The 22005-nt window shown below is 37.8% G+C and overlaps 2 protein-coding genes across 7 annotated transcripts in view; one reads left to right on the forward strand and one right to left on the reverse strand.

Annotated features, from left to right (window-relative positions):
* Nucleotides 1-10998, forward strand: part of FAM13C (family with sequence similarity 13 member C) — a 144458-nt gene extending 133460 nt beyond the window's left edge. For 3 of the 6 annotated variants that reach the window (XM_018042465.1, XM_005699047.3, XM_018042464.1), the window contains 4 exons: nt 3522-3617; nt 4919-5118; nt 6865-6966; nt 9380-10599. In XM_018042465.1, coding sequence (XP_017897954.1) covers nt 3522-3617; nt 4919-5118; nt 6865-6966; nt 9380-9503 — 522 coding nt within the window. In that variant the 3' untranslated portion in view covers nt 9504-10599. Of the gene's footprint in view, nt 1-3521; nt 3618-4918; nt 5119-6864; nt 6967-9379 lie in introns of all 6 variants that reach the window. The other 3 variants (XM_005699046.3, XM_005699043.3, XM_005699044.3) reach the window with 2 other exon arrangements.
* PHYHIPL (phytanoyl-CoA 2-hydroxylase interacting protein like) overlaps nt 10794-22005 on the reverse strand; it is a 116472-nt gene continuing 105260 nt past the window's right edge. The window contains exons 3-5 of the mRNA XM_005699048.3: nt 21354-21528; nt 18028-18145; nt 10794-12054 (exon numbers count right to left, since the gene is read on the reverse strand). Coding sequence (XP_005699105.1) covers nt 11520-12054; nt 18028-18145; nt 21354-21528 — 828 coding nt within the window. The 3' untranslated portion in view covers nt 10794-11519. The remainder of the gene's footprint in view (nt 12055-18027; nt 18146-21353; nt 21529-22005) is intronic.

The raw sequence follows: 22005 nt of genomic DNA on the forward strand, positions 1-22005 counted from the left end.
AGCTGTTGTTAGTAATGTTTTTTGTGTCCTTTTGGAGTTTCTATATAAGGCATATACAAGAAAGGTTCAATATACATTCTTAACTTGCCCCTTAAAAAAAGGTAGCAGTCTACATAATTGTGAATCCTTTTTTCACTTTGCATATTCATATTGACATAGTTTCTCATTATTTATTAAACTTATGATTTAATAGCACCATGGTATTCCTCTTTTAGTAATTTACAACCTTGATGGTAACCTCAAATCAAGTAGTTTGATGACTTAAATAACATTTAGTATGCCTGACTCTGTGCCAGGGATATTTACATACGATAATTAAAAATAATCCTCATTTTGCATATTAAGAACCTAAGGTTCAGAGAGTCCATAATTTTCCAAATTAAATATAGTGTGTAATTTTGAAGCCAGTTATCTGAACTTACGGCCTCTCTTTTCAAGGCCAATACTGATCTGCGTATGCTTGGAAATCTGAACTGACCTGGCCATCCTCTCCAGCAGCTGGTTTGCATGGTGATGTTCACTAGTGACCTCCTGTGTTGTTGGACTGACTGGTTAGTTGAAACAGTCAGATTTGTTCCACACAGACTGTCTCCCTCAGTGAGGGCTTGGGGAGACACACTCAGGGAAAGTTTGGCAGGACTCGAGTCCTTCAGGCTAAAGAATAATGGATTCCCATCACTGTCTGTCCAGAGAGGGGAAGTCAGTTCTACTTCTGCAAGAGAGAGCTTGTTTATGCTGACAGTTTGAGTGATTTTTATGTTTCTGTGGCTTCCTGTGAAAAAACACGGGGCCAGTGCCACGGGGAGAGAGGAAACAAGCATGGTGGTAAAAGCAGTCTTTTCTCTAAGGACTGTCTGACCAGGGCCCAGAAAGAATGGACGCTGGGGCTGACCACTCAGCAGCGGCTCTGCTTGGAAAACCAGCTTGCTCGGGGCAGCCATTCCAGACCTTGGTGACTGGAGTAACCTGGCTGGGGTGGGGTGGGGCAGTTTTTACAATGATGTCGTCAAGTTGTCAACAAAGCTTGTCAAATTTCCTTCTGTGCATGGTGCCCTCTCCCTTATCCTTGAAGCCTCCTTTCTTCTGATGCCATAAAAATGGAGGAGCAGGGAGGAAGGGTCATTTAGCTGCAGGGTTTATCTCCTTAAATTTATCTTTACAATCGGACTACCCATTCATGCTCTGGATCTCTCTCTGGCTCTTGCAGGTTATTCAACATGATCCTTGTTTTCTCCATTTAAATAAAAAACATAAGTTAGATACTACTAACGTATCATAGCCAGCCGCTAATATGCAGAGTTGGGGAGCAGGATGCATTTCAGAAAGAGCCATTGGGCTCAGAGGAGAAAATGGTCTGAATCTCAGTAGAAAGTGGCTGAGGAATGAGGAACAGCTCAGTTGAATGTGTCTCCGCCCCTTGATTGGAGGTATCTCTCCTGCAGAGCCAACCTCGACTCATTTTCCACCATGAAGATCCACTTTGCAGGCCTCATGATAGCTAGTCTGCACAGGCCCCTGAGTAGAAGACAGCCCCTGGCATGTCTCACCACTAACCCTTCTTTTCAGGCAGCCTGCCGTCCTGTCCAAATGTATTTGAGGATAAGCACTAATGGCATTAAAGTTTTGATAGTGTCCTGTACTTATGGCCATTGAACCCTCACATCTGTCTTTGGGAATTACTTTAGTAGTGGTCCTAAGAGTAAATCATAGAATCAGCAGTGTGAAACATGACTTCCATACATTATATACCTGCCCTGGCTTTTATCTAGCATCTGTGGAAGGAAACTTTCTGTAACAGCATCCATCATTATAACTTGCTTTTTGGCCACTCTTTTCTTTTCCTCTTTTAAGACTAAATTTGGCTTTTCTAGAATCCAGACAATATATTTTTGTTGTAAAAATAAGCAAGATCACAAAAATTAAACGGCAATAGAGAGATGCCAATAACAGTTAAACGCACCCTTTTCAAAGTGCTTTCTATGGAATATAAGTCCCAATAAGATACTGAATAAAAGACCATTTCAGTGTTTTCTGAATCAAGAAATTTTTTTCTTTGTCACCTGTTAAAATCCCATGTAATATGTGAATTTTTCATGTGTAAAAATGTAACATGACTAAGAAAACCTTTAAGGAATGATTGGGCTAGAAAATGAAAGGTTCTTGGGGTTACTTAACCAATAAATGAACTGAACATAGAGAGGTGGTCTTTCTTTCTACTGAAAATAAAAGAGCCTTGGGACAGATAGCCTGTGGAATTTATATGAAGATTGCTAAAAATCAGACTACTTTTACTATCTATAAAAACCTGGGTTATTAGATGGGTGGTAGGAAAGCCTATACATGTATACCATGAAAAATTGAAGAAATACATGATATAATTTATTTGGGCAGACAAGACTACAACACAGACAACAGGTGAGGCCCAGGCAGTGAGATACAGAAATGTTTCACTTCCTTTTCTCTGTGAAGAAAGATCAGCAGAGGCCAGAATGGTTCTCAGCTGGGATGGAGAATAACTAGAAGGCTGAAAGCATACACGTTTGGGCCACTTTCTCTTCCTCCAGGGTTCTCCTGGGGGCTCTGGAGGGCAGAGTCAGGACCCTGGGGGGGTCGTGCCGTGTGCTGCTTGTACCGTTTCCTTCCCACCACCTGCCGAGTGAGATCCACGGGGCCCGAGGGGAACAGAGTCTGTGCGTAGCGAACATATGGAAACGTCACGCAGGACACACATCAGGAAGGAAAACCAAAGTAAGCAGAGGAGTCTGGTGGAGAGGTAGGTAGGTGGGTGGGTAGTCAGGCAGATGATTAGTAGGTAAGTAGGAAACTATTTAGAATTGTGTGTACCCTGAGGCATGTGAAAAGTAGTGTTTAGGGATGAGTCAAAGGGCAGAAGGGTAACAGAATGGATTGGTGGACCAAGAGGTTATACACTTTATTTGGCTGGAAGGAACGTTTTAAACTCCCAACATCCTTGTTGTATAGGTAGGAAATTGAGAATCCAGAGAGGTTTACTGTTTTATCCAAAATATTTAGTTTATGTCAGATTTAGCCAGTAAACTAGCATAGAATCCAAGTATGTAGTGACGATGACCTGGACAGTGTTGGTGTCTGTGAGTAGAATCTTGAAAGTCCAGATAAAATACATGTTCCAGAAGAAAAATTGATAGGCCTCAGTCATCCATTAGTTTCTTTAAGAATGAAGAAATAAAGAATTATTAATTCTTTAATTAAATAATTAAAGGCACCTTACCATTTAAACACTGAGGATTCCTCTAGTAAGCTCTAAAAACATCTTTTTCAACTTGGACCTCTCCTTTAAGAAGCTTTTCCTGGAAGGAAATTGGCATGTGCTTCATACAGTATCTTATCAATGACCTACCTTTTGAAGATTACTGTTGCATTTTAGTACTGTAATCCCTTACTTTTAGGCTTCAAACCTTTTTTTTTTTTTTGGCCTGTTAAAAACACTGATGTATTTTCATTCTTGTTTGAGAAAGGAACAATAATTTCATGTTTTCCAGGTAACGAAGCAAGACAAGAACCTCATAAAGCCTCTTTATGACCGATACAGAATTATCAAGCAAATCTTGTCCACACCTTCCCTTATTCCAACAATTGTAAGTCGGGAAAGCTTGCCTTCACTACTAACCTGTCCTTGTGCTTTGTACTGATGTTTGTTAGGGAGGCGGCACCAGGAAGGGGTAAGCAAGCCTTCTTGGCAGGATGTCCTGCCCACACGGCCAGGTGTGTCACAGCATAGAAATTAGGTCTCCCTCAGTTCCCACGCTGTACTTAACAGCGCCTGTTGATTAGAACCACTGTGAAATAGGACTAGGTAGCGATTCCATTTCTGAAGCCAGTTTTAGCACTTGCTTTCATTGTTTGGGTGAGGAGAGCAAATGATGGAGTTTAGTCTGGCATTACCTGATTTACAACCGCACAGCTAGACAAAACAGAGCCCGTTCTAGTCTGGGTGTTGTTAATTTTTCTCCTTTAATAAGAAAATTGATTTGTGTGTTCTTTGATAATAATGCTGCGTTTGTTTTTGTTACCATTTGACCATCACTGTGTAAGATAGAAGCAGATTTATTTCAATAGAAAATATGAATACTGAATTGGGTTAGACTACTTTTAATTAAGAATGATTTATGGGAATACAGAACTAGAAAAGTACCGCAAATCCCACACCACCAATATTAGAACAGTCACTTGCTCAAGATGTCAGTATTAAAAGAAAATAAATATTAACAGATACAAATTTAAGTATACTTCAGTACACTTGTACTTCCACAGCTCTAAACACAGAGACATCGTGACTCATACTTGTTGAGATTTTCCCGTTACGGTAGCATAATTTAAAACAGGGAATGGTTTTCAGATTTCCTTGCAAGAAAATCTTCTGGTTGTGACAAGCATTATCAGAACAGGTTATGGAGACTCTCCATTTTGTTTTTGGCCTTCATGAAGTGGTTCCCTGAATTTACCCATTTTCTCAGTATTCTCTGTATCTGAGCCCAGACCAGGGCCTGATTTGGGTGACAAGATGACACAGAGGCCTGTGGTCCATCTCTGCTCACCCATGCTAACTCTATTAGAGTCTGGGGTTGGTAAGTCTGGTGGAGGGAAGATTACTAGGCAGTTCCAGACTAGAACACATCCCCGTTGTCTGTGCCTTCTTTGACTGGCAGAAGAAGCTGAGCTTGGTAAGCACGTTAGCCAGCATGCGTGCTTTATTTGCTAATTAGCTTCTGCTAAGTTTCTTCTGATGCAACCAAGCTAGCATTCCTCTTGGTTTTCAGTAGGCACAGGGGTCACCTACTGTTTTCATGGTGTCTATTTAAGGTTCCCTTTTCCTGTTTCTGCTTCCCTAAGAGGCCCTTAGCACTTTGTGACTCTATTGAACTCTTCTTATGATAAGCAGGAGGAAGAAGACTCTGATGAAGACTGTCCACAGGGAAGTCAGCAGCCTTCTTTGCCAAATCCAGCATCTCACCCTCCTGCTGGTGATCACCTCACACCCTCTGAAGAGACTGAGCCCGTGAAGCTCCTGCTCCCTGACGAAAAGAAGGAAGTCAAACCACCAGCCCTCTCCATGTCCAATTTACACGAGGCCACCATGTGAGTGTGAATCCTAAGTATGGAGTCGTCTTTGAACTCCTTCTGGTCTGGGGGACCTTATATGTACACACAGTATACAACTCAGGAGAGCTATTACACTCTCTAAAAAGTGCCATTCACCAGAAAACACATCTGGTTATCCTCCTAACAGGGAAATTGAGGAGACAAAGCCATGAGGAACCAAGGCTCCTAATAAGGTCCTAAAGTGAAGAAAGTGTTAGTCGCTCGGTCATGTCCGACTCTTTGCCACCCTATGGACTGTAGCCGGCCAGTCTCCTCTGTCCACGGAATTGGAGTGGGTTGCCATGCCCTCCTCCAGGGGATCTTCCTGACCCAGGCTTGAACCCAGCTCTCCTGCACTGCAGGCAGATTCTTTGTCTAGTCTGAGCCACCAGGGAAGCCCAGCATGGCCCTAAAGATGCCCAAAGCACTGATGTTCCATTTTCTACCCCTGCACATCATTTCAGCAGGTCTGGTGCCGGTCTAATGCCTGGCAGTGTTGGCCTTTGATGATGCTCAAACAAAAGGAACTGGGATTCTGTGTTGGGTCAGAAGTTGTCAGGACCTTTATTCTAGTCTATTCTATTTAGATAAAATGGTTTTGCCGGACTGGGACTTAAGTAAATGAGCTGACCTTTTTCTTCTAATGGCTCCTCAGTCAGGAGCCATTTGGATTTTCATTAGTGTCATTATTATTATTATTCAGTAGCTGCCCCTCCTCTGATCATTTGGCCTTCTTTCATTTGTATATTATAGGCCAGATTATGAGTTTTTTTTTTTTTTAACACATGTAACAGTGTGGTGAGTATATATGCCCCGAGAAAGGGATGGAATCCCCACAAATACCTGAGACAAGACCAAGGACTAAGCTGTAAGCTGAGCGTTTGGTGTGCTTGTTATCAGCTGGCACCGCAGTTTCAGCTGAGAGGAGTGACCTGTTTGGAAGCAGAACATCAGTCTTCCCTCTTCTTCCATTTTTTCCTCTTTCCCTCCCTCCCTGACTTCTTCTCTCTTTCTTCCCTCCCTTTCTTCTCTTTCTTGGTTGGCTGACTGGCTGGTGGGCTCTTCTAAAGCAACTGTACTTTTTTGGGGGGGTGGTGGGGAGGGAGTGTGTAGGGCTCTTTGGAAAGCAGTGGAATCGTTTTCTTGATAGAAAATGCCCATATATGATTTCAGGGAGTTTACAGAGTTTCTGAAACCAGACACAAGCTCCCCAGGTAAAGCCTCCTGCTCTCAAGCAGTTGACTTTTCTCTCTTAGAAAGAAGTAAGTAGACTCTGCAACATAATTAGAGCTTTCTTGGGGTCTTTGTTTCATTCCCAAGGGTTTTGACATTCCCCTTATAGTCAAGATTAAGAGTAGAATTCTTTTTAAAATCTCTCCCTCTAGCCTCTCTTCAGTCTGTCACCAGATAACTGAGGAGTGTGCCTCATCATATCTGAAGTGCTTTCTCCTTCATGCCCTCATGTGGCCTTTACTGTCCCCACTTTTATAATGGATGCAGCCTGCCTGCCTCCCATCCGTCCTTTCCATTTCCTGATGCTGTTATTTTCATCGTCTGTGATGCCCCCTGCCACGTGTTCCCCTCTGGTCAGGCTCTACCTGTGTCATCCTTATTCAGAAGGCACTCTATTAAGTAGAACACTTCTGTATCATAATAGCTTTTTTGCTAAATAGCTAGCTCTGCTCATCTCTCTCAGTTATGCCAGAGCTCCATAATGGCAGATATATATTCTACCTGATACAGGCCTGTACTTCTTGACCATCTCCGAGAAACTAGGGCTGATAAGAAGAGACTTCGGAAAGCCTTGAGAGAATTTGAGGAGCAGTTTTTTAAACAAACAGGAAGGTAAGTGTGGGCAGAAATATTTTTTAAGCTAATGACTCCTAGAGAACTAAGAGTTAGGAGTAAGCTCAGATTTTTTGTTTGTTTGTTTTTTGCAGTGACAGTGACTTTATACAAGACATAATTTCCAGTGACTTACAACTAGTGTTTGTCTAATGCAACATTTGGGTAGTATCATTATTGGGGTATGTTTCATAGAAGGCTGTAGCTATCAAGTATAAGACATGAATCTTTAAAGAAATAAAAGATGAGCTACCTAAATTCCCTAACTTTGCATAATAAATCCCATTATAACTATTGAATTTATCTAAACCTTAAATAAATCTATCTGATCTTTCAGCCCATGTTAGTTCTCTGTTCTAAGCTGACTGTTATATAAGTCCAAGTGACCTACCTTTCTGCTGATGGTAACTATCTAATGAGAAATGTTATGCAGTTGTTAAATTCAGAATATAAAACAATTTGTTTTCTTTTTTCCTTTACAAAATTTCTATACAACTTTTACATTTTTTAACCTATCCAAACACAGGCAATTTAAAGAGTTTGAGAACCTTCTGGTGTGTTATGAGTCCTGCCAAATGGGTCTGCAATGGTACTTGGCATGCCTCTGACATCCAGGGAAGTTAGCCACGTTCTATGTATAATATTTTAAATGCACCAGTGAGTGGGAAACCTACGTCAGATATGCTTACTACTTGGTTGAGGTTATCTGCCCTCTTGTGGTAATACACTTAAACTAAAGGCAGAAGCGGTGCCATATTACAAGTAAAATCAAATAGTCGAATGGCTACAAAATACAGATCTTGCTTTTCTAAAACATTTCATTGGGAAGGGTTACCTGTCCATAGGTAAAATAACCATGCAAATAGATTATTAAAAAATTTAATGTTCTATAAATGTTCTTGGTAACAGTCATCATGCAAGAAGCATAGTTATCTAGGTATGACCTTAACAATTATGAGCCAGGACCTGTGCTAAACGCTTATGTATATTTTATATAATGAGAAAAGTGGTTAAGGAAATACTTAGTACAGTGCATTCTTGTTTATTAGATAAAGAGGAGTGTGCCGGACCAGAGATAATTGCATCATGAACTATTAGTGTTTCTCTATAAATTAGACTGTTTCTTCACTTAGGTATATTTACACAAATTAAGGTGGCATTTAGATACCCAGTTAGGATAAGTTTGGCCCAGAATACAGAATAGAGTCAAAGGAATTATGTTAGTCTAAGAGGAACTCTGGCTGTAGATTAGTATACTGTTCTGAGTTCTAAACTAGAGATTTCAGGGAAGACTCTTTATAGATTCCCAAAGAATATCGTTATCTACTGGTGTTGTTAACACTATATATACTGCCCTGAAATTTCTAGTTCAGAACTCAGAACAGTATACAAATCTATGTGTACTGTTAGCTGTTCTTTTATTGGAAAGAAATATAACTTTATCAGTACTGGTAAAATAGAAGGGGTATAGGCTGTTTGCTTTTTACCCATTTTCAGCTATACTTATGTTACAGAATTTATGTTATCTGTGTTTATATTCAGTAGCAATGGTGGTGACTTCATCTGGGTTTTCCAGTCCTTGTATTTCAAAGTCATGGGTGGAAATATTTTAAAAGCAATTGGCCATCTTTATTAACTAAGGAGATCCTGAACTAACTCTTGTCCTTTAGAAAACATATCCTGGCAATGTATTTTTCTGGGAAGGCAGATGATTTTAACTCCAGATGTTACCCAATTATCCTCCAAAGTAAATGTCAAGAACATCTGGCAGTTAGGAGGCATATGTATCAAACTGGGCACGATCCTTAGTCTAGTCTTAGTAGAATCAGTGTGCAAAGAACCACTACAATTTAGACTCAGATTTCTGAAAGGAACTTCTCTGTGACTCTTCTATACATTAACAGAGATAGTACTATAATTACAAGAAAGTTTAGAAATAATTCATGTTTGTAAGGTAGCTACTGAACTTTTCCCTCCTATTACCATAGATTTATAAGTTATTTCTGTTAATGTAATTTTCATAGTATTTTTAGGTTGATATTTTAAACAACTATCACTGTAAGGGCTGAATATTCTGCACAGGCTTGGATGATGGAAGAAAGACTAGGTAAAAAAATATCTTGAGGGTTCTGGTTTTTATTTCCCGCAGACCTTTCCTCTTCCCCAGTGTTATATGTCTATGCACTGGACAATGTATTTGCAAAACACTTATAATATTTAACTTCTCAGAGCACTATTACATTGAAACCTAGTAACACATGGAAGAGGGAGAGGAAAAAAGACTTGATGAAAAAATCTAGTGGAAATTGTTACCCTGCACTTTTCTCACAAGAGTTAAAAAAGGATTTTTAATGACTTGGTTCATTAATGATCTAATGCATTTATATATATATAATTTTTTTTTTTTTTGCAGAAGTCCACAAAAGGAAGATCGGATACCAATGGCAGATGAGTACTATGAATACAAGCATATAAAAGCCAAACTGAGACTATTAGAGGTCCTCATCAGCAAGCAAGATGTGGCCAAAACTATTTGAGGTTCAGGAAATGTTTGTGATCACTTTCACCTGTGATAAGGCAAGTTTATTTTCCTCTGCCGTTCTTGCTAAGTAGTATGACAACTGAAAACTGAAGCACTTTAGTGGGAGTATTAGCTGTTGTTAAGAATGGATGGCAAGTGTAATTATACATGAATAGAAGGGATTAAAATGGGAGAAAATACAGTAAGTAACATATAATTGGAAAATAAAATTCAGCCTTCTCCATGCCAAGGAGAAAATGCAGAGTCAGTATAATTACTTCAGAAAACATGTATTTTATCAAACCTAAGTAATAAAAAGTGTCCACCTGTTAAATGGACCACTGGTTAGAGAAAGTCTACTTAATGTCCAAAGACTGCTTATACTGACATATGGAAAGAGCATGATTTTTAACCCAATAAGAACAACAAAAGAAACTCATTTTACATAGAAAGAGATACAGTCATTAAGAATGTAATTTATTTGAAACTTCTAATAGATTTTTAAGTGATAAAAAATCTACTACCTTGTCCCTTAAGTCTGCTAGGCTTTCAGCACCCTAAAATATACTAGAATGTGTCACTGCTAATTTTTTATTTCTATATAAAAATAGCACATTATTTTATCTGTTCCTTAAAATTTTACATTTCTGAGTACCAAAGTTCATTCTGATAGCATGTACTTTGTGAATTATCTTTGTTTATAATTGACAGATGTTTATATTAAAATAAAATATTGTATTAAAATTTGAAAATAGGTATTTTGGATAGATGTGTCTGTAGCATATAATCTAATGTGATCATAGTTATAATAGCTAATCTTTTTGTTTACTATAAGATATATAAACTATTTTTCCATTGGGAATATGTGTTTTTCTTAATGTTCCAAGGTCTATACTTTGTAAAGTCAAAAAATTTTCCCATGAACTATAGTTGTTACTCATTCTGTATAAAATGAAAGGTTTAGAAAATGTTTGCTGTAACACCTTGGAAAAGAAGCCAGGATACTTCATTTGCATCATTAACTTCAGTGTGTATTGTTTTGTTATTTTGTATTAAACCACATTTATTATTTTGCTTTTGTAAAAATAAGTAAAAGGTCCACATTTTCTCTCTCATACCAGCCACGTTTGTAGTTCTCTTTTCTGTAATGTTTAAGCACAATGGTGAACAAATTCACATTTTCATATAGTTTGGTTGGGATTAATATTGACTATTTCTGAAGCAGATGGTTTCAGAGGCTTACTGTTTTCTCTATAGTTACCTATATTTACCTGATATTTTATAACCTTTATGAATCAGAATAATATCCTTCACAAATTTGTTTAATTAAAGTTATGTACTTGTAACAGGACAGATACACAACTATTTGAGGTTTACAAACTACATCTTTGATAAGGGAAATGGTTTCGTGACATGTATACAATTGTTATTAAGATGTAACTCTATATATTCTATAAGATTGTAAATATTTTATACAACAATACAAATAAAATATTTTTCTATTATATTTATTATGTTGAAACACAGTAGTTGTTTCCTGTTAGCTAATATAAATAACATAAATAACACTGTCAAACAACAAGTTGGAAGTGCTGACAATTCTAGGCTTCAAGATTTAACTCATGCTGCAATTACACTTTTTCATGCGGTTTGGAGTTATCCCAATATTTGTTCAGTAGATTAAAATGAGAGCATATTTAAACACCATTTATAAGCCATTATTTTGTATTTTACTAAAGCAGTTTATATAATAGTTTGGTTATGTTTGGCATAGAGGAAAAATAAAAACATTGCAGCATCTAGGCAAGAGGGTATCAGAAACAACTCAGGACAGTTCATCTCTCAAAGTCATGGGAAGGGTAGGGACTGGGAAACACTACAACAGCTCGGAAATCTGAGACGTGATGGTTCGCTTTCGGTGACAGTGGCATGTGCATGCTTCAGTGGAAAACATCTGGGTGATGAAAATGGACAACAGAGGATCAGGGCTCCTACGGGAAGAAAGGGGGCCTCAGAATAAGAAAAGTGGGCATTAACGTCCAACACTAATATTACAGGTTTTGCAGCTGGGATCTTTCTTTGCATTTGCAGTAGATAAGCTCATGAGCTGATGACCAGTGATTTCTGCCACGGTGCCTAGAGAAAGATCCACGGGGTCAGTGTAAATGACTTCTAAAATGACATCCTGGGCATGGTGGTAAACCAGCATCCCATCTTCTTCTCTGCACGTCAGAAATTTATTATCCTGGGAATTTAGTTGAGGAAGGCGCTGCTTACAAAATTCATCTCCTGGTGATCCCACAGGAGCAATGACCAGAATCACATAATGATAAGCAGTGTACATACAGTAGAAGTCCCCGAAGTATAAGTTAGTATTGGGGTTAAAAAGTTTTTCTGCTGCAATCTCAAACCTGTATCTTCCATAAGGTGAATCCTGGGGTGGCTTCCCAGTATTGAATTCAGTGCTGCAGCTAAAGAAGATGCCTTCTAATTTTCCACTGATAGGAGAGCCATGGCTGCCACTGTTATCCTTGACGGAGGGCTGCATAGCATTCCCATGATGTTCTCTGCAAGAGAAAATAAATGGTCACTGCTTGGTACAGTGGTGGTAGAGCTACTAATGTATAGAGTTGAATGGTGATAAGACTACAAGTCAACTGTCTACTATTAAGAGCCTGGGTGCTCATCCATCCTACCATCAGATCAAGGAGAATACATCTTTTGACATTACTTACAAAAAGCTAAATTCCAACCATGACCCTAAGGTAAGAATGCTCTGCTACAAACCTTGGAGGTCTTTTAACATGATAAATTTCCTGACCAGGAAAACAAAAGTGGAATGAGAAACGTTATGGCTGAAATCACATCCACTATAAGCCTACTGGGTTTTAGAAGTGATTTGGGGAAGAGAAAACTGGACAACGCTGGCTAAACATGCTGAATGTTTCTTCAAAGTCTGCCAGAATTTAGGTCTAAAGTGAGTGTTGTCCATGTACATGAGTACAAAAGCATCTTGTTTTATTTTTTTGCTTCAGTTTTTTAACCCAGGCCCAGTTGACTACTCAGGTCATCTTACTTGCATTTTGCTTAGAACAGAGCTGTTATCTCCCATTACCACATTCTCAGCTCTTTTCTCTACACTTCTCACCTCCCACTGGGCTGGACCTCTGTCATGCAGTTCTTCCTGCTCCTTGGTCCCTTCCATTCAGTTATACCAACGAAAGAGAAAGTAAGAGACATGGGAAGATAGCCCATGATCTTAGACTATAAGAATTAATAATATGAAAATATCTATTTTTTAAAAATTTATTTATTTTTTACTTTACAATACTGTATTGGTTTTGCCATACATTGACATGAATCCGCCATGGGTGTACATGAATTCCCAATCCTAAACCCCACCCCCCGACCTCTCTCCCCATATCATCTATTTTTTAAAAAAAAAGCATGAGAAATGCTGGGCTGGAAGAAGCAGAAGCTGGAATCAAGATTGCCAGGAGAAATATCAATAACCTCAGATATGCAGATGACACCACCCTTATGGCAGAAAGTGAAGAGGAACTAAAAAGCCTCTTGATGAGGGTGAAAGAGGAGAGTGAAAAAGTTGGCTTAAAGCTCAACATTCAGAAAACGAAGATCATGGCACCTGGTCCCATCACTTCATGGCGAATAGATGGGGAAACAGTAGAAACAGTGTCAGACTTTATTTTGGGGAGGCTCCAAAATCACTGCAGGTGGTGAGTGCAGCCATGAAATTAAAAGATGCTTACTCCTTGGAAGAAAAGTTATGATCAACCTAGATAGCATATTCAAAAGCAGAGACATTACTTTGCCAACAAAGGTCTGTCTAGTCAAGGCTATGGTTTTTGCAGTGGTCATGTATGGATGTGAGAGTTGGACTGTAAAGAAGGCTGAGTGCCAAATAATTGATGCTTTTGAACTGTGGTGTTGGAGAAGACTCTTGAGAGTCCCTTGGACTGCAAAATCCAACCAGTCCATTCTAAAGGAGATCAGCCCTGGGATTTCTTTGGAAGGACTGATGCTAAAGCTGAAACTCCAGTACTTTGGCCACCTCATGTGAAGAGTTGACTCATTGGAAAACACTCTGATGCTGGGAGGGATTGGGGGCAGGAGGAGAAGGGGACGACCGAGGATGAGATGGCTGGATGGCATCACTGACTTGATGGACATGAGTCGGAGTGAACTCCGGGAATTGGTGATGGAACGGGAGGCCTGGCGTGCTGCGATTCATGGGGTCTCAAAGAGTCAGACACAACTGAGTGACTCAACTGAACTGAACCCAAAGCGGTCTACATTTAATTGGTTCCCTATCAAATTAATATGACCCCTATAAAATTACCCATGAAAATTTTCACAGAACTAGAGCAAGTAATCCTAAAATTTATATGGAGCCATAAAAGATTCAGAATTGCTGTGGCAATCCTAAGGAAAAAGAACTAACCTAGAGGCATAACCCTCCTATGCTTCAGACAATACTGCAAAGCTACAGTAAGCAAAATATCATGATAACAGCACAAAAAATAGACATGTAGATCTATGGGACAGAACAGAGTCTAGGAGAAGACCCCATACACCTACAGTCAATTAATCTTTGATGGAGGAGGCAAGAGTATATAACGGAGAAAACAGTTTCTTCAGCAAGTGGTGTTGGGAGAGCTGGACAACTACATGTAAAAGAATGAAGTTAGAACACTCCCTCACACCATACACAAAAATAAAGGTAAAATGGCTTAAAAACTTAAATATAAGAGAACACCATAAAACGTCTAGAACATAGGCAAAGCATTCTCTGACATAAATTGTACCAATGTTTTCTTATGTCAGTCTCCCAAGGCAATAGAAATAAAAGCAAAAAATAAATGGGACTTAGTCTTGGTTAAAAGTTTTTGCACAGGAAACCAAAAACAAAATGAAAAAGACAGCCTACAGCCTGGGAGAAAATAATTTGCAAATGATGTGATTGCCAAGGGGTTAATTTACAAAATAAACAGTGCATATAACTCAGTAACAAAAAACAAACAACTCAATTAAAAAATGGCCTGAAGAGCTATACAGACATTTCTCCAAATAGAATATGGCCAATAGGCACATAAAAAGATGCTCAACATTGCTAGTTATCAGAGAAATGCAAATCAAAACTACAAAGAGGCGCCACTCTCACACTGCTAAGAACGGCCATCATTAAAATGTCTACAAATAATAAATTCTGGAGATGATGTGGAGAAAAGGGTACCCTCCCACACAGTTGATGTGACTGTAAATTGGTGCAGCCACTGTGGAAAACAGTAGGGAGTTTCCTTAAAAATCTAAAAAGAGAGTTACCATATGATCCAGCAATTCCATTCCTAGGCATATCTTTGGAAAAGATGAAAATTCAAAAAGATTCATGCTCCCCAGTGTTTACAGTAGCACTATTCACAACAGTCCAGAGATAGAAGCAACCTAAATGTACACTGACAGATAAATACTACTCAGTCTTAAAAAAGAAAGAATGCCATTTACAGCAACATCGATGGACCTAGAGATTACCATACTAAGTGAAGAAAGTCTGAAAGAGAAAGACGATATTACTGCTTCCTATGTGGCCTTCACTGGTGCTGCAGGGGCTAACCTTACTATCATCCCTTGGCTATGATGAAAAGTCCTGGTTTCCACTGGGCCTCCTCTGACACCAGCCCAGTGGGAAGGGTGACAGGCATCTTGTTGCCACTGGTGTGGGTTGTAAACATCAGCTCCCCATTAGCCTTCTCTGATGCCACTGCAACAAGGGGTAGAGGAGGAGCAGAGGGTGGTTCCTAACAGTTGGAAGATGCAAGTCTAAGTACCCTACCTGGCTGTGGCTGGTGGTGTGGAAAAAAATACTTTTTCCATTGGTGTTTAGCTGGAGTAAAGGCAGTTATCGTCTACAAAGTTTGCCTTCAAGGACATCCCTTTCTGATTCATTTGGGTAAACACAGAAGACTTTTGGGGCAGATATTTTTTTGTCTGTGCCCACTGATGTGAGCTGAGGACTAGCATCTAGTCCAGAACGAGAGCTAAAGAGAAAATCCATCACTGTGTTGTCCTTCGGGTCCCAAGGTCCCTAACTGGTTGACCTTCTTTCCACCTTTCTGACTCTAATGTTTGCTTTATATATATGACACGCCTGGTTTTTAATTGTATGTAGTAGGATGAACAGGGAGAAATAAGTCTACTCTATCTTGTCCTGAATCAAGAATTCTTACCCCATTACATTCTCATGAACAAAACCCAATTATTAATATGGCATGTATTCTGCATAAATCTACAAGTGCAATTATATGACGTAGTAACAGCAGAAAACAGATAAACAGGAACTTAGGCTAGGAGAAATGTCTTACTATCTATCGGTGGCAGACATCAGCTCAGAATATACAGTCTACCGCCGAACACTAATAGAAATCCTACACATGTCTACCCATATCAGTGGATCCCTGGAGGGAAACCTTTAAGATATAGAAAGGTATTTTAAGGACAAGTAAGCTGCCTAGGGAACTTGAAGAAGGAAGAGCACAAGTGGTATTTTGATCAGGGGTAAGATAAAGCAGTCCTCATATAGGTATTCATTTCTAGGAGAGATCAAAATGAGTTCATTCCATGTGGACTGATGCAGAATTTATCTGGGGATTTTTCATAATTCATAATGATTTGGAAAGTGTGTCAGGTAAGTGAAAGGTTCCTTTCTAGTCAAACACTGTGAATAACAAGATGACATTTTAAATGAATTCTGATAAAGTGTGCCCTGATTAGAATGCCTTACATAAAAAGAAAATCAAGATCCATTGATGCTAATGTGGTTTCAGTTAATACAACTTTTTAAAAAAGCAGTGTTGAAAAACTGTACTCATGCCTTGGCAAATATATTTTACGTGTAAATACTGAAGTATATGTATATAAAATGTACCAAATTTAACTTACATGGATTTTACGACTATCATGGAAAGTCCAACAAAGGTAAATTTCCCTGTTAGTAAATACACCTTTTATACTAGTATATTGGAATCAATCATACAATATATACAACAATTTTCTTTCCATTTTCCATACTTTCTCTGTCTTTATCTTTTTTCTTCTTGGAAGAACTTTTGATAACAGATGGAGCAAATTCTAGAGTTATCTAATGACCTGAAAACAGGCCAAAGGACAGAGAAAAGTCAGAGAAACAGTGACCTCCAGTGGCCACCTAAGATTGACACTGGCAGCCTTCCAGGGCTAAGCCTAGTACCAAAGGTGTATTTTATTCCATTGCTGTATTTATTTGGAAAGAAAATAGCAACAGTGGATCTTTTTTTATTTCTAATTTTATGCTTAACAAATATAAAGAAATGCCTTTCTTGTTAAGTCATACGTGATTATTCCCATACAACAACTGACAAGTATAATACTTTGTATTCTCTCTCAGTTTATATTCTCTAAATTATGTGAACAGCATTTTCCATGAATTATATAGACTCAAGGGTAAATAATTTACCAGAAAGAGAATTATAGAATAAACTCTGTATTTATGGGCTACTCAAACATAAGGCAGGAATTGTTTTCATGATCAAAATATATGATATTGCAAAGCACTTATTTTGACAAACACCATGCCTAACTTCACCTCCCTCTGGTTCCCTTTGCATTTTCCACAGCTTGGAGCTTGTTTAGATTTGGAACCATCACCTTGCTTTAAGAAAAACTAGAGAGTTATGAAACAAAACAACAAAACTTCCTAAATTTTTTTCAGATACAAGCCCATCAAGAGTTTAAAAAGTGAGAACAAGGCTTTTAAAATGACAAATTATAGGGATTACTGTGTAGGAGTTTTAGAACCTGTACAGCACTGTCAAAGGCTTCTTAAAAACACACATCTACCCATGTACTCTCTTGAAATTCTCTTCTACAAATATGAAAGGGCTGTAAGTATTAAAACTACTTGTGACATGGAATTCTTTTGAATTCTGGGAAACTTTTCAGGCACAAACACAGGATAACCTAAAAATACTATTGAACACTAGAATTCAAAGTAAATAAGATTTCCCTCATGAATAATTAACACAGTATAATAGCTGGGAGATTTCTACGTTGGCAGAAGCCTGACAATCCCGCCTAATTCACCATATCTCATGAAACAGTCACCCTTTTATTCTCTCATTTTCAGGAGAAAATTCATTAGTTGGTATGAGACAGAAGGTACTGAGTTACTGGGAATCAGAGGAGTCCGTGACATGCTCATCAACCTTAATCTTGGTGGCTTAAGGTCTTCCACCCAAACAGATAGGAGTTGGTATTACAAGTGATCACAGAAAAGAATCTAAGTGAAGTGGAAAAAAAAAAATCCCATGATCTGATTTTCTTCTTTTACTTAATTATTCTAGGAAATAAAAGTCAGTATAATTAAATATTTTGAGAAGTAAACTAAAATTCCTATTTAACAGAAGCAGACTCAAGAGAAACCTGAGCCTAGAATTTGGAATGGCACTTAGTAAAGCAAATCATTATGTATCTTTTTCGATTCTTACCGAATGTAGTCAAAATATTCTTTGTGCTGGTTACGATAAAAAACAGAAAATTTGAGCATCCGTCCTGCAATCACTTCGGCCTTCTCCAACAGTTGTGTTAGATGAACTTTTGAATAGTCTGAAAATAACAAAAAGTTTGTTATTAAAAATACACTATCAAAAGTATTGACTACATGCTTAATAATTTGTAGATTATTCAGATTCTCTTTTGGGAAGCTCATCTTAGTGAATAAGAAACTGCACTTAAAAAGAAAACATTCACTGTCTTTGTGGCACATTTTTTCTACAAAAATATTTTTGTTTATGGTTGATTTTAAGAATACCCTTGCATTTTTTTCACTCACTGAAATTAAAGATCCTGAAACCAAAGTGTTAAATAAGGAACACGGATTCAGTAATGTCAATCAGCACCACACTAGCCTTTTTTCCATCAGCTGCTGAATCAAATAAAAGAAGATTATAACCTGAAAGCAGTAGCAAATAGAATTTAAAGGAGTAATAATAATAATGGCCATCTAATTTACTCCCTAAATCTATGAGGCTGGGAAGACAGATTAAATATAACCACTTTATTGATGCAGAGATTGAGACTTGCCACAGTTTAATGATTTGCCACATGTCCATAAAGCTAGTAACTTAGAGACTAGGTCTCTGGAGACTAGTTGGTAGTTTTTGAGTACACAAGAGCTTGTGAAAATATAAAGCTGATCTCTTCCCCAGCTTTTTGTTTTGAAAACTGAGGATTGTTGCCAAACTCCTGTTCTAGAATCTAAGCAAAAATTTCGGTCTATAAAGATTTCAAGACTTTCCAAATGAAAGCAACCTAGTTGAACTACTCATGGCAGCATAGTTTGCATGCTCACTGCGCCACTGGCTCAACGAACACTTGTTTAGATTAGGACATGTGATATACAAGGCACTGTGTAAGATTAAATGAATGATCAACTGGAAAGATAAAAAATTCCTCTTCCTCAAAGAATTCAGTCTAAGGGAAGAGGTAATATATAGACAACTGTGACTTCTTATGGGGTTTTATTTGTGTCACTGATCAAACTAGATTGGTCAGTGGCATTCTGTTTTATTTCCAGTACTTTGCACAGTGCATAGCATACCATATATGCTCAGCAAATTTTGAGTGAATTAGATGTCTAGGTTAAAAGACAATATATAAGATAGCTTTCTAAGATTTACAGAGTAAAGGTGATTGATAAAGCTTAGGTGAAACAGCCTCTGAATTATTTTAATAAACTGAAACAACAAGCTTTGAAAAAAAATTCTTAGATTTTACTCATGGAAACAAAATGATTTATAGAAAAATATTGTGGCACATTTAAAATAAGCTGGCATTTTCCTTATTATTTACCCCTAAAACTTCCTTAGAATAATTAGGGGATATACTTGAATAAAAGAGCAACAGATCAATCACTCTGAAGGAAAGAAAGAAAACTAAAGGTCTTTCTTTATATACATAGAAATAAAACATGTACTCATGTAGTTATATAGATTATAGAATAGAGTATCTAGACAGGTATTTCTGAACTGAAAATACCAAAAGTCTTCCCTAAGTTAAGGAAGAAATATTATCTCACTTTTCCCTAATGTCAAATGGGGTTTTAGGAGGTACATTATAGCTTCTTCAAAAATGAATACTACGATGCTGTTTGGTACAATCCTATGGAAAATAGCATGGATTAAAACAATGTCAAAAGATACTGTGTCTTTAACCATGTCTACATCCCTGGTAGGATGCAATAAGGGCAAATGGAAAGATGTGTAAAAATTGTAAGCATGAGGTGGATTCCAAGGAGGAATTTTAATTCAGGAGAAAAGTTGAGGGGATATAGTAGCTCTAATGTGACACATAAAATACAGGTAAAATGAGAATTCTTTACACACTAGTAATACAATGTTGAAATCTTTAGCAATTTAATTACTGACTACTGGACTATGATGTATACCACATCTATTCTAAAATATATTTTCCCCACATTTCAGCATCTCTGACATGAGCCTAATATATGTGATAAGAAAACACTGTTTCACAGTTTAATTGGCAGTTTAATTTTTTCTTAGCAATACATAAAGTGGTGGATCTTACAATCTATGACATCTTAGGAAGAAATACAGTAGCAGAGGGATACTATTTGGTTTGCTCTCATACACTGAGATACTTAGCAGCTTCCTCACAGAACAAACAAAAAAGGTTGAAGATAAAATCACAATAATTAAGCATTAAAACTTCCATTCTACATATCCACATGGGAAATTTTATACTGAGTTTGAAATTAAGAAAAAAAGAAGATATTGAGATAAAGCAGTAGCTAAGCACATCCTGAGTCTGAAATAAATCTACTGTGAGGCTATGGGGAAAAAATAGCTGATTTATCTGAAGGATGCCTCAGCTGGGGAAGTTGCTAAGCAACCTGCAATAGGTGAGACAAGTGTCTAAGACTTTTTCTACAAGCTCCTTTGTGTGGAAACAAACATTTAGCCTCTTTCTACAGTTTCATAGAGGAAACAATCACCTAGACAAAGAGGAAACAAAGCCCTATTCTAAGAGACAGAAAGAATGGATGGCTGATGTGTTCAGGTAGTTCTATGTCTTTGTGTCCCTTCACCATCTATTTCAGTGCTCAATAAATATTTGTTTCTTGACTGAATGAATAAACAACTATATAAAAACACAATCTGAATGGTTATGGTAACCTTTTCAACCCAGTGGGCTATTAAGGTACAGTTAAGAGCAAGAGGGATGGGCTGTCTACATTAGACACCCCAATGCCAAATGGCTATGAGGTACTTTCATGAAGCAAAGACACACACACACACTGACATGAGTTTAGAGAGAGAAAGTGAAAAAGTGAGAAAGTGAAAAATCCAATAACATTTCTGTTAAGTAAAGTCATTGTGATCTGCCTTCATTTCCTTAAATTAGAGAATGATGTTTCTGGCTTCCTTCTTTCAAGACTGTGAAAATAAATGAAAAAAAAGGAAGGAAAAAGATCTCTCTCCCTCTCAAAATGAATCTCAAAATATGCTGAATATATTTTCATACTGCATCAATTTTTATTTGTAAAGCCTTTACTTTGAAAAATCAAACTGTGCATGGAGCACAGAAGTAATTTAATGCCATTACCCAGGTTTTGCTGAGAACCTCCACTCTCTCTAATCAGTTTTTTCTGTCACACAGTGCTACTGGCAATGTAAAAATGACCAGTGTAATAAAGACCACTTAATAATTACAAAAATATATTTTCTATAATTAGTTTTCCAGAAACTATTAAATAAGCCCCCTCCCCCCCAATATTTGTACCCAGTTCTCTTACCTGCTGTGCAGAATTCTATAATTTCACTCCATTCAGACACAACATAATCACCATCAACTTGTTTTGAGGCAGTCTGCACTGCTACTGTGTACTCAGTTCTTGGGCTCAAAAACCAGTGTCCACGGACAGTCATCGGCAAGGGAACAGCTTTTGCCACCAGTTTTGTTGGAACATCCTAAGAAAGGAAAGGAGGAAGAGAGGGACAGGTGGGTGGAAGAAGATGAATTAACGTAGCAGTGTAACTTGAGTCCGTTGTAAACAGTGTGGAAGAACTTATTAAATTCCTAGCTAATATCTTTAAAGATATTTAGCAATTACTATCTTCAAATCTCTTATTCTTCAGATGTAAAAAAAAAAAAAAAGGCCCGATTTGATCAAGAAACATGCCAAGATTACACAGCTAGCTGATGGCATCAGTGTGCGTGGACTCATCTTGATTCTAGTACAATGTTCTTCTCCGTACATTCCTTAATATGCTCCTTAAAGTGCAACATTCTAATATTTTAAAACATTATATTTATTTAATATATTTCTGTTGTTCCGTCAGAGAAGCCCATTATTAAACATTTTATATGTGAAGGGACAGAATATTTTTAAATAAATGTTTGCTTCACATACAAATGTGGTAACATTTGTTTTACTTGTATTCAAG

This window comes from Capra hircus, chromosome 28 (genome assembly GCF_001704415.2).
Source record: "Capra hircus breed San Clemente chromosome 28, ASM170441v1, whole genome shotgun sequence".
In the NCBI taxonomy this organism is placed as follows: Eukaryota; Metazoa; Chordata; class Mammalia; order Artiodactyla; family Bovidae; genus Capra; species Capra hircus.